Below are 13406 nucleotides of genomic sequence, written 5' to 3'. Positions count from 1 at the left end.
CTAAATATTATTATACATCTTACACTTGCCAGTGGCCTTTATTAGAAAGGTGTCTGTAAGGCAAAGAGGCTATTTTTACACAATCACAGTAATGGGATATTTTTATATATATATATATATATATATATATATATATATATATATATATATATATATATATATACAAATAAATGTTTTGGTTTTTTTTGTTTTTTTAAAAACAAAAAAATGTCTGTATTCATATGTCTGTTTGATTTGCATATTTGGTTGTGGTTTTTATACTGAAAGTATGCTTCTAAAGGCTTTTAATAGTTGTTTTCGCTAGCTGTTTTGGACTTAAAAATGACCCAAAGTTTCCTTAACTGTTAGCAAGGATTTGAGGCATGAGTGACGTCAATTTTGTCTTAACCGCAAAGAGGCAGGGCCATCTTTTCCATTGGGCACGATGGGCAGCTGCCCGGGGGACCCACGGGCAAGGGGGCCCCATAGGCACGGCTCTTAATGAGAATAAATAATCCTGCAAAAGAAAAAAACCTGCAAAAAAAACCTACAAGGGTCACTGAGCAAGTACATCTATCTATCTCTATCTCTATATATCTATATCTATATCTGTATCTGTATACATCTATATATCTATATCTAGGGGCCCCGGTGCACTGCTTTGTCCTGGGGCCCATAATGTTGTTAAGATGGTCCTGCAGAGAGGGAATGCCTACTGTGCTTAAGTTGCATTCCATAACGCCTACTTTACTCAAGTGATCTCTCATCTCCGCCCAGTCTACGCCCACTCTCCTCCCTTTCTACTGAAGTGGTAAAGCACCATCGCAACACCATCTCAAATTTATTTGCGATGGAGTTTGCGTTTGCGTTGCCTTTGAGTGCCGTATCTGATCTGTTTGAGCAGCGTATGTGGTGCTTTCCACTGCTGAAGTCTTGTTTTTGCGCATAAGCAGAGACGACTAGTAGATTATCCGCATACGTATGCGTTTGCGTACCTTGATGAATCAGGCCCTAGGATCCAATTGACATAATAAATCCACATCAAATATAAATGATATACTAGAATAAGATAAAACAATAAAAATATATTTTCATGCTAAAAAATTTACTTTATCCCCAAAAATCTTTGACACCCCTTTATCAATCTGTGCCATTATGCTGCCCCCCTATATCACTCTTCTGCTTCAGCCCCCTTTTATCACTCTGCCATTCTGCTCCCCTCTCATTTATCAATCTGTGCCATTCTGCCCCCCCTTCATCACTCTGTGCCATTCTGCTGCCTCCTTCATCACTCTGTGCCATTCTGCGTTCCCCCCCTTTATCACTTGGTGCCATTCTGCTCCCAGCCCTCTTATCACTCTGTGCCATTCTGCCCCCCCTTCATCACTCTGTGCCATTCTGCTGCCTCCATCATCACTCTGTGCCATTCTGCATTCCCCCCCCTTTATCACTTGGTGCCATTCTGCTCCCAGCCCTCTTATCACTCTGTGCCATTCTGCCCCCCCTTCATCACTCTGTGCCATTCTGCTGCCTCCTTCATCACTCTGTGCCATTCTGCGTTCCCCCCCCTTTATCACTTGGTGCCATTCTGCTCCCAGCCCTCTTATCACTCTGTGCCATTCTGCCCCCCCCTTCATCACTCTGTGCCATTCTGCTCCAATCTTCATTACTCTGTGCCATTATTCCCCCTTCACAACTCTGTGCCATCTTGATACCCCTCCCTTCATTACTTTGTGCCATTCTGCTGCACCCTCCCCTTCATCACTTTGTGCCCTTCTGCCTCCCTTCATCATTCTGTGCCATTCTGCTCCCCCCTTCATCACTCTGTGCCATTCTGCTCCCCCCTTAACTATTCTATGCCATTCATCCCCCTTTCATCACTCTGTGCCATTCTGTCACCCCATTCATCACTCTGTGGCATTCTGCTCCCCCCTCCCCTTCATCTCTCTGTGCCATTTTGCTCCCCCCCCTCATCACTCTGTGCCATTCTGCTTCCCCCCCTTTATCACTCTGTGCCATTCTGCTCCCCCCCCTTTTATTACTCTGCCATTCTGCTTCTCCTCCCCCTTTATCACTCTGTCTCAGACTTCTCCCCCCCATTTTATCACTCGGTGCCATTCTGCATCACCCTTTTTATCACTCTGTGCATTCTTCTTCCTCCCCTTTTATCACTCTGTGCCATTCTGCTTGACCCCTTTTTTCACTCTGTGCCATTCTGCTCCCCTCCCCTATATCACTGTGTGCCATTCTGCTCCCCTCACCTTCATCACTCAGTGCCATTCTGCCCACCCTCATGAATCACTCTGTGCCATTCTGCTCCCCCCTTTATGACTCTGTGCCATTATACTTCCGCCCCTTATAACTCTATGCCATTCTGCTTCCTCCTTAATTATTCTATGCCATTCTTCCCCCATTTCATCACTCTGTGCCATTCTGCCACCCCTTTCATCACTCTGCCATTCTGCTCCCCCCTCCCCTTCATTACTCTGTGCCATTTTGCTCCACCCTTCATCACTCTGTGCCATTCTGCTTTCCCCCCTTTATCACTCTGTGCCATTCCGCTCCCCCCTTTTATTACTCTGCTATTCTGCTTCTCCTCTCCCTTTATCACTCTGTCTCAGACTGCTCCCCCCCATTTTATCACTCGGTGCCATTCTGCATCACCCCTTTCACCACTCTGTGCCATTCTGCTTGACCCCTTTTTTCACTCTGTGCTATTCTGATCCCCTCCCCTATATCACTGTGTGCCATTCTGCTCCCCTCCCCTTTATCACTTGGTGCCATTCTGCTCCCAGCCCCCTTATCACTCTGTGCCATTCTGCCCCCCCTTCATCACTCTGTGCCATTCTGTTTCAATCTTCATTACTCTGTGCCATTATTCCCCCTTCACAACTCTGTGCCATCCAGATCCCCCTCCCTTCATTACTTTGTGCCATTCTGCTGCACCCTCCCCTTCATCACTTTGTTCCCTTCTGCCCCCCCTTCATCATTCTGTGCCATTCTGCTCCCCCCTTCATCACTCTGTGCCATTCTGCTTACCCCTTAACTATTCTATGCCATTCTTCCCCCCTTTCATCACTCTGTGCCATTCTGCTTCCCCCCCTTTATCACTCTGTGCCATTCTGCTCCCCCCCTCCCCTTCATCTCTCTGTGCCATTTTGCTCCCCCCTCATCACTCTGTGCCATTCTGCTCCCCTCCCCTATATCACTGTGCCATTCTGCTCCCCTCCCCTTCATCACTCAGTGCCATTCTGCCCACCCCCATGAATCACTCTGTGCCATTCTGCTCTCCTCCCTTTTATCACTCTGTGCCATTCTGCTCCCCCCTTTATAACTCTGTGCCATTATGCCTCCGCCCCTTATAACTCTGTGCCATTCTGCTCCCCCCACTTCATCACTCTGTGCCATTCTGCTTCCCCTTTAATTATTCTATGCAATTCTTCCTCCATTTTATCACTCTGTGCCATTCTGCCACCCCTTTCATCACTCTGCCATTATGCTCCCCCCTCCCCTTCATCACTCTGTGCCATTTTGCTCTGCCCTTCATCACTCTGTGCCATTCTGCTTCCCCCCTTTATCACTCTGTGCCATTCCGCTCCCCCCTTTTATTACTCTGCCATTCTGCTTCTCCTCTCCCTTTATCACTCTGTCTCAGACTGCTCCCCCCCCATTTTATCACTCGGTGCCATTCTGCATCACCCCTTTTATCACTCTGGGCATTCTGCTTCCCCCTTTTATCACTCTGTGCCATTCTGCTTGAACCCTTTTTTCACTCTGTGCCATTCTGCTCCCCTCCCCTATATCACTCTGTGCCATTCTGCTCCCCTCCCCTCCCCTTCATCACTCAGTGCCATTCTGCCCACCCCCATGAATCACTGAGTGCCATTCTGCTCCACCCCCTTTTATCACTCTGTGCCATTCTGCTTCCCCCCTTTATCACTCTGCACCATTCTGCTCCCCTCCCCTATATCACTCTGTGTCATTCTGCTCCCCCCCTTCATCACTCTGTGCCATTCTGCTTCCCCTCTTTATAACTCTGTGTCATTCTGCTGCACCCTCCCCTTCATCACTCTGTGCCCTTGTGCTCCCCCCTTCATCACTCTGTGCCATTCTGCTTCTCCCTTTATAACTCTGTGCCATTCTGCTTTCCCCCCCTTTTATCACTGTGTGTCATTCTGCTTCCCCCCTTTATCACTCTGCACCATTCTGCTCCCCTCCCCTATATCACTCTGTGTCATTCTGCTCCCCCCCTTCATCACTCTGTGCCATTCTGCTTCCCCCCTTTATAACTCTGTGTCATTCTGCTGCACCCTCCCCTTCATCACTCTGTGCCCTTGTGCTCCCCCCTTTATCACTCTGTGCCATTCTGCTTCTCCCTTTATAACTCTGTGCCATTCTGCTTCCCCCCTTTATAACTCTGTGTCATTCTGCTGCACCCTCCCCTTCATCACTCTGTGCCCTTGTGCTCCCCCCTTCATCACTCTGTGCCATTCTGCTTCTCCCTTTATAACTCTGTGCCATTCTGCTTTCCCCCCCTTTTATCACTCTGTGCCATTATGCTTCCCCCCTTATCACTCTGTGCCATTCTGCTCCCCCCACATCATCACTCTCTGTGCCAGTCTGCTCCCCCTCCGCTTCATCACTCTGTGCCATTCTGCTCCCTGCTCCATCACTCTGTGCCATTCTGCTTCCCCTTTCATCACTCTGTGCCATTCTGCTCCTCCCTCCCCTTCATCACTCTGTGCCTCTTTGCCCCCCTCTTCATCACTCTGTGCCATTCTGATTCCCCCCTTCATCACTCTGTGCCATTCTGCTTCCCCCTTCATCACTCTGTGCTATTCTGCTCCCTCCTTCATCTCTCTGTGCCATTCTGCTCTTCCCCTTCATTACTCTGCCATTCTGCTTCTCGTCCCCCTTTAGCACTGTGTCCCATACTGCTCAACCCTTTTTATCACTCTGTGCCATTCTGCACCCCCCTTTTATTACTCTGTGCCATCCTGCATTGCCCCCCCTTTATCACTCTGTTCCATTCTGCTTCCGCCCCTTCATCACTCTGTACCATTCTGCTCCCTCGCTTTCTCACTCTGTGCCCTTCTGCCCCCCCTTTTTCACTCTGTGCCATTCTGCTCCCCCTTTATTACTCTATGCAATTCTGCTCCCCCCTTCAACACTCTGTGCTATTCTGCCCCCCTTTCATAACTCTGTGCCATTCTGCTCCCCACTCTACATCACTCTGTGCCATTCTGCCCCCCTCCCCATTTTATCACTCTGTGCCATACTGAATTCCCCCCTTTTATCATTCTGTGCCGTTCTGCTTTCCACTCTTTTTCACACTGTGCCATTCTGCTCCCCTCCCCTATATCACAATGTGCCATTCTGCTCCTCTCCCTTTCATCCCTCTGTGTCATTCTCCCCCCCCTCTTAATCACTCTGTGCTATTCTGCTCCCCCATTCATCACTCTGTGCCATTCTGCCCACACCTCCCCTTCATTACTCTGTGCCATTCTGCTCCTTCCTTTATCACTCTGTGCCATTATGCTTCCCCCCTTATCACTCTGTGCCATTCTGCTCCCCCCACATCATCACTCTGTGCCATTCTGCTCCCCCTCCACATCATCACTCTGTGCCATTCTGCTCCCTGCTAAATCACTCTGTGCCATTCTGCTTCCGCTTTCATCACTCTGTGCCATTCTGCTCCCCACTCTTCATCACTCTGTGTCATTCTGCCCCCCCCTCCTATTTTATCATTACCATTCTGCATTGTCCCCCTTCATCTTTCTTTGCCATTCTGCCCAACTTAATCACTCTGTGCCATTCTGCTCCCCTCCCTTTTATCACTCTGTGCCATTCTGCTTCCCCCCTTTATAACTCTGTGCCATTCTGTTCCCTGTTTCATCACTCTATGCCATTCGGCTTCCCCCTTTATCATTCTGTGCCATTCTGCCCCCTCCCCCTTATCACTCTGTGCCATTCTGCTGCCCCCTCTTCATCACTCTGTGCCATTATGCCTCCACTACATAACTCTGAGCCATTCTGCTCCTCTTTTTATCACTCTGTGCCACTCTGCTTTCCCCCTTCATCATTCTATGCCATTCTGCCCCCCCTTCAACACTCTTTGCCATTCTGTCCCCCTATATCACTCGGTGTCATTCAGCTCCCCCCCCTCCCCTTCATCACCCTGTGCCATTCTGCCCCCCCGCCATTTTATCACTTTCCCTTTACTTCCACCCTTTATCACTCTGTGCCATTCTGCCCCCCCCTTAATTAATCTGTGCCATTCTGCTCCCCTCCCCTTTATCACTCTGTACCATTCTGTTCCCTGTTTCATCACTCTGTGCCATTATGCTCCCCCCCTTCATCACTCTATCCCATTCTGCCCCCCTTCATCACTCTTTGCCATTCTGTCCCCCTTTTCATAACTCTGTGCCATTCTGACCCCCTATATCACTCTGTGCCATTCAGCTCCCTCCCTCCCCTTCACCACTCTGTGCCCTTCTGCTCCCACTTCATCACTCTGTGCCATGCTGTTTCCCCCCTTTATCACTCTGTGCAATTCTGCTCCCCCCTTTTATCACCATTTTGCTTCCGTACCATTTGATCACTCTGTGCTATTCTGCTTTCCACTCCTTTATCAGTCTGTGCCATTGTGCTCCCCTCACCTTTATCACTCTCTGCTATTCTGCCCCCCCCTTCAACACTCTGTGCCATTCCGCTCCCCTTCATAACTCTATGCCGTTCTGCTCCCCCCCATCACCACCCTATGCCATCTTCTACTTCATCAATTGGTACTATTCTGCTCCTCCCTCCCCTTCATCACTCTGTGCCTCTTTGCCCCCCCTCTTCATCACTCTGTGCCATTCTGCTTCCCCTCCTTCATCACTCTGTGCCATTCTGCTTCCTCCCTTCATTACTCTGTGCCATTCTGCTTCCCCCCTTCATAACTCTGTGCTATTCTGCTCCCCCCTTCATCTCTCTGTGCCATTCTGCTCTTCCCCTTCATTACTTTGCCATTCTGCTTTTCGTCCCCCTTTAGCACTGTGTCCCATACTGCTCAACCCTTTTTATCACTCTGAGCCATTCTGCATCCCCCTTTTATCACTCTGTGCCATTCTGCATTCCCCCCTTCATCACTCTGTACCATTCTACTCCCCCGCTTTCTCACTCTGTGCCCTTCTGCCCCCCCTTTATCACGCTGTGCCATTCTGCTCCTCCCTTCAACACTCTGTCCTATTCTGCCCCCCTTTCATAACTCTGTGCCATTCTGCGCCATTCTGCTCCCCCCTTAATCAGTCTGTGCCATTCTGCTTCCCCCCCATTTTGTCACTCTGTGCCATTCTGCATTCCCCTTTTATCACTTTGTGCAATTCTGCTCCCCCCCCTTTATCACTCTGTGCCATTCTGCTTCCCCCTTTACACTATGTGCCATTCTGCTCCCCTCCCCTATATCACTCTAACCCATTCTGCTCCCCTTCATCACTCAGTACCATTCTGCCCACCCCCCCATAATCACTCTGGGCCATTCTGCTCCCCTGCCTTTTATCACTGTGTTCCATTCTGCTTCACCCCTTTAATACTCTTTGCCATTCTGCTTTTCCCCCTTATCACTCTGTGCCATTTTGCTGCCCCTTTTTCACCTGCTTCCCCCTTTCATCAATCTGTGCCATTCTGCTTCCCACTTTATCACTCTGTGCCATTCTGCCCCCTTCCCTTAATCACTGTGTGCCATTCTGCTTCCCTCCTTCATCACTCTGTGCCATTCTGCTCCCTCCTTCATCACTCTGTGCCATTCTGCTTCCCTCCTTCATCACTCTGTGCCATTCTGCTCCTCCCTTAATTACTCTGTGCCATTCTGCCCCCCACCCTACATCACACTGTGCAATTCTGCTCCCATCGTTTATCAACATTTTGCTTCCGCACCCTTTTATTTCTCTGTGCCATTCTGCTCTCCCCCCCTTTATCACTATGTGCCATTCTGCTTCCCCCCTTTATCCCTCTGTGCCATTCTGCTCCCCTCCCCTTTATCACTCTGTGACATTCTGCTCCCTCCCTTTTATCATTCTGTGTTATTCTGCCCCCCTTTATCATTCTGTGCAATTCTGCTCCCCCCACTTCATCACTGTGTGCCATTCTGTTCCCCCCTCTTTATCACTCTGTTCCATCCTGCTTTCCCCTCTTGCCTCCGTTCCTTTACTTACATTTATTTGCGTCGTTCATCCTTTTTCTTCTCTCGTTCTCTTTTGTCTTCTACCTTGCTTGCTGAGTCTTCTCTGTGCCACTCCTCACTGAATATGTCAGGCGTGATGATGTACAGGGGTGCTGGCACTGCGATCAGGTATTTTTTATATTTTAAGTTCCCTGCTCCTCCCACCAACTAAAAGGGCGGAGCCATCTGGTGTCAGGGCCCACCAGGGAATACCTCGGATCCCCGGCAGGCCTGTCCGACACTGCATGTTACCACAGTTGAAAACGACAGGAGCATAATTTAAACACAATAAGTTGTAGTTAGGCGGCATTTACATATGTGTTATTATAGTGCCCTCACTTCCTTCAAAATACCAATTGCCATCCACATTACAAACACATTTGTCAACCCCATCGGTAACTACATTCCTCATTCCTTTTCCTAAACATATTCCTTAGTCCCATTGCTAGCCAGATTGGTAACCACATTGCCCAGACGCGTGCTCCATGACTATCAAGTGCATACAAATCCCCCCTCCCCCGACCCCCTACTAAAAGAGCCAGAGGGAGCTGAAAAATAAAATGATTGCATGATACTTTACAATAAGGGATTGTTATTTTTGCGACTATTGTGAAAACCTTTTTTGTTGCTTTTACTATGATTTACTGGTTTAACAGCATTCAGAGAGAGGGTTTTGTGTAAATACATCATTTTCTTTTTCCCTCTGAAACCAGACTGATAACCTTTTTTAAATTTAGTTTAAGATCTATTTTATTAATACAAACGGTTTAACCTTTTGGTTAACCACAATATATATGTATTATTCTCTAGGTGTATGTTCTTCCAATTACAGCAGAACCCAGCACAGGTTTCCAATTAACTCCCATTGAGTATTTTTTATTTAGGCATCCCTGAAGAATTTGGGGCCATTATGCAATTTTTAACTGCCTTACGCTTTTCACAAAGCATTTGCCGTATTCTTTCATTTTATTCTTTCTGGAGTGCACTTCAATTTTGACAACATGGGGCCTGATTCATTAAGGATCTTAAATGAAGAGAAATCTTATTTCAGTCTCCTGGACAAAACCATGTTACAATGCAAGGGGTGCAAACTAGTTTTCTGTTTTGCACATAAGTTAAATACTGACTGTTTTTTCATCTAACACACAAATACTCGATAATTTATTTGTACACTGAAATTTAAAGTTGATATTTGTGTGTTACATGAAAAAACAGTCAGTATTTAACTTATGTGCAAAACAGAAAACTAGTTTGCACCCCTTGTATTGTAACATGATTTTGTCCAGGAGACTGAAATAAGATACCTCTTCATTTAAGATCCTTAATGAATCAGGCCCATAGAGACCATATGCTTCTTGGTTATTTATCTGCATCAACAAATGTTGCTGGATGAAGCCAATGTTTATTGATATCTATGACTATTTGATGTTTTTCTGCATTTATATATATATTCCTATACATATATTTATGTACATGTACATTTTTCTTGCATCTTTCAGGTATCTGTTTTGCATTATATTTTTGTTATCTTTGGAAACAATGAATATGTTCTATACAACATTGTTCCAAAAGAATGTTGGTTTTAGTATAGAAATAAAGTAACCTCCCCTAGAAACACCCACCCTTCTTTATTTTACAGTTTTAAATAAAAATAGATGTTTAAAAGCAATGTTTATTACACAACTTCTGTAGCACTTCTGATTTTAGCTATCACCTTTCAATTTTATCATGAACTTAAATACTTTTATGTGTTAGCCAACTCCGGAACACTTTGAAAAAATCAATATGATTCTGTTAACATGATTTTTTTTTTGCAGCTATCCACATTATCGCACATTTGATTAACATACAGCGCTATCACATGAGTCAATCAGTAGAGGCTGGAAGACTGTGTAAGATACTATCATACATTGGCAACCATTCTAATGAGAGCTATTTAAATCCAATTAGAAGCCACAATGCAGTAAGTTGTTTTGTGGATAAAACATTTTTTTAAGTTTAAAGCAGTTAATTATTATTAAAATATATTTTATTAATTCAAGTATTTGACATTTCGAACATCAACAAACGATCTGCAGTAAACTGATTATACAAAATGTAAAATGATATGTTTTTATAAATTTCTTTATATACTTTGCATTTTTAGAGACAACTGTTTCACGAGGCTTTTGTGTTGTAGGTTCTATCTATCTATCTACTGTATCTATCTATCCACGGTGGTGGAAGTGAGACATTATACAGTGGCAAAAGCACCTGTGCAGTAGTAGGTCTTACCCTGAAAAATAAAGGAGCAAAAATTATTTTATTTTTAGTTATCTTGCTCCAGGTTTTTGAACTTTACATTAAATTAGTACATAAAGGGGATTGCTTACTATGTGATGCAAAACTGTAAATTTGCAGTAACTCAATTATCCTGATTGATCTAGAACAATGAAATCAAATATCTTACTTCTTGTTATGGATTACAAATAATGTCTTGTATTGTGCTATTTATGTTTTTTCTTCCCTTTCTTCTAGAATATAACAAAAGAAGTATTTGTCTTACTAGCTGGCCTCACTGGTTTTGTCATGACACTGGCTTTTGTCTTAATTGTAACTTCATCTACAGAGTTCATAAGAAGATCATTTTATGAAGTTTTCTGGTATACCCATAATCTGTCCATCATTTTTTTTGTTGGACTTATTATTCATGGTGCAGGGTAAGCATAAATTTCCCATTATGTTGAAAATAATAAAAGCTGATGTCTGAGTATTGATATTTGATTATGTGGCTTTCATGTAGGGCCAATATATTCCATAGCAGTGAATAACAACACACGGCACATACACAAACAGAATTGCAGAAAGGCAATAACACAGTGAAGACGCTCAAGACTGGATGATACTATTATGATTTGGAATAGGTTTCTAGGAAAAGGTTGGATTTTGAGTGATTGCTTGTATAGAAAATGTAGGGGCAATTATCTGTTTGCTACTAATGTTCTGATGGACAGCAAAAGTTTATAAAGTATTGCCAGGTGTACACTTTCATATATTTAGTTTCCTCTTTTGCCCTAGGTATGCACAATGTTGAAGATTAGTACAGGATTACAATAAGGACTTTCTTTATTGAAATATTTAGTATTTATTCAGAGCTCTCAATTACTAAAGTGTTCATTTTATGTTGCTCACTAATTTTATTTTTAATTCCTTTATTTTACGGTGTGTCTAAAATATAATACCATAGTGTGACAATTGAGTCTCCTTATGACTTCACTGTTTAACATTTAAAAGTAAACTGGTCTGTCTTTGTGGTCACAACACCTTAGGCGCTCTGTTCCCACTTATTAATAGGCACTAAACCAGCTTGTTTTTGACCAAATAAGTTTGCTTAGATTTGTTATTATTATTATTATTACTATTATCGTAGATTTGTAAGACACCACAGTGCTCTTCAACGCTGTTCAGTAGGGAAAACAGTACATATATAAAACAGAGTCATACAATGCAGACAAAATAAATGCAGATATGAAAACAGGGTATGATGGACCCTGCTCATTAGAGAGTTTACTTTATAAGTAGAAGAGGGTACAGCTGAAACAAGTTATCCATTTTGAACCTTGCAGTCCCTAAACTTGGATTGTATTTTAATTTTGCATCTGAGCTGCCAACCCTGACCTAATCTTGTTTGTCAGCAGCCACCTAGAGAGACTAGCCTGAGGACCATGACCTATGGGTTGCTCGCAGCAAAGTCCACTACTCTAGACTCTGCTCCCTGTATTAGTCAGTTCCAATCGCTAGTCTCATTGTGGTTCTACATCTGAACATACCATACCTAAGAGTAACTTTACTTTGATAAAAAACTTATTATGTTAATGTAAAAGAGTTTTTCCCTCTTTTTTGGGTTACAATCTCCTTAATATACTGGCAAATGTATGTATGACCATTTAATACCGTTATATATATATATATATATATATATATATATATATGACTATTACCGTCAACCAACTCCTCGCAAAAGGTATTTCTGATTTAACCCAAGAAATATCATTTTTATATTTCTTTATATCGACAAGTTTCAGGAATAATCACGACAAGATATAGTTTCGTTTAAAGTGTGTTGTATTATATTATAGAACAACAGCGTAACAATATTGTACACACAATATAGATTTTAGTGCAATATATCATACTTATGGCCTGTAATATAGATATATATATTTAATTGTGTGTATTTTGACTAACTATTGTCTAAAGGTGTGTGTGTGTGTTTGTCTGTATGCATTGTGTAGTGAAGGGGGAGGGGAGAATCCATATAGACCACATGCATACCTCACTCAAATTCCAGCGGCCATTTTCAAACACATAGCTATTTCCAGTTCAATCTACTCCACTTTCTATGCATAAACCAACAAAACCTGCACTTTCTATGCATATCTAACAATCTGATCACTTCCTTAAACCAACACAAAACCACACAGGTCTATGTATAACACCAATACAAAATGTTATATTTAACGATCTGATCACTTCCTAATCCATCACTTTCTATGCAATGTAGTCACCATCCAAAATGGCTGACTTGCCATGCTTGTAGGCCCACAAGGCCTACTAAACAATTACAGTTACTAAACAATGTGAACTCAGTACAGACCCATTACTCATTTCAAGCAGTATTTAGCCAATCTACCACAAATAGCTCTCTATATTCAGCAGTTAACACACAATGTCCACTGGCCAATTTTAACACATGATATTTCACACATAGCACAAACGTCTCCATTAACAAAGCCTAACCAATCGATCCCAATTCAAACAGGAATTCAAACTATGTATAGTACAGCAATTCACAAATCACTGCATTAACTATGTATAAAACCAATCGATCCAAATTCAAACACAAATGCTTTCATTTATCCCAACCAGGCATTCATTTATGTCACTCTGTCCATATCAATCCAATCAATTCAAACTTTCATTCTCACTTACTCATGTCCTCCATTCAACAACATATTACAACATGCTCACACTCACCTTTCATGCCATGCACACTCCATACTAGTCAGGGCCTAAGGCCTGCTCCCTCTGTCCGAGCACCAGGTATAAAGTGATATTATTTCTCTGTGTGCAGTGTAAACCCCTCTAGTGGGCGGAGTCTAGAAGCTTGCTACAGGCTTTCATATGCTAATTACAGACCAAATGTTCAAACCTGTTTATCAACTAGTTACCACCCATAGTCCCA

General features: G+C 43.7%; 1 protein-coding gene across 1 annotated transcript in view; it reads left to right on the top strand.

Moving 5' to 3' along the window:
- The window catches only part of NOX3 (NADPH oxidase 3), a 151383-nt gene that overhangs the window by 104058 nt on the left and 33919 nt on the right, over positions 1-13406 (top strand). The window contains exons 5-6 of the mRNA XM_075200411.1: positions 10000-10145; positions 10700-10881. Of these exons, the coding sequence (XP_075056512.1) occupies positions 10000-10145; positions 10700-10881 (328 nt within the window). The remainder of the gene's footprint in view (positions 1-9999; positions 10146-10699; positions 10882-13406) is intronic.

Source organism: Mixophyes fleayi, chromosome 3 (assembly GCF_038048845.1).
Source record: "Mixophyes fleayi isolate aMixFle1 chromosome 3, aMixFle1.hap1, whole genome shotgun sequence".
NCBI lineage: Eukaryota > Metazoa > Chordata > Amphibia > Anura > Limnodynastidae > Mixophyes > Mixophyes fleayi.
The sequence above is the reverse complement of the archived record's forward strand: the minus strand, read 5'-3'. Positions and strand labels throughout refer to the sequence as shown.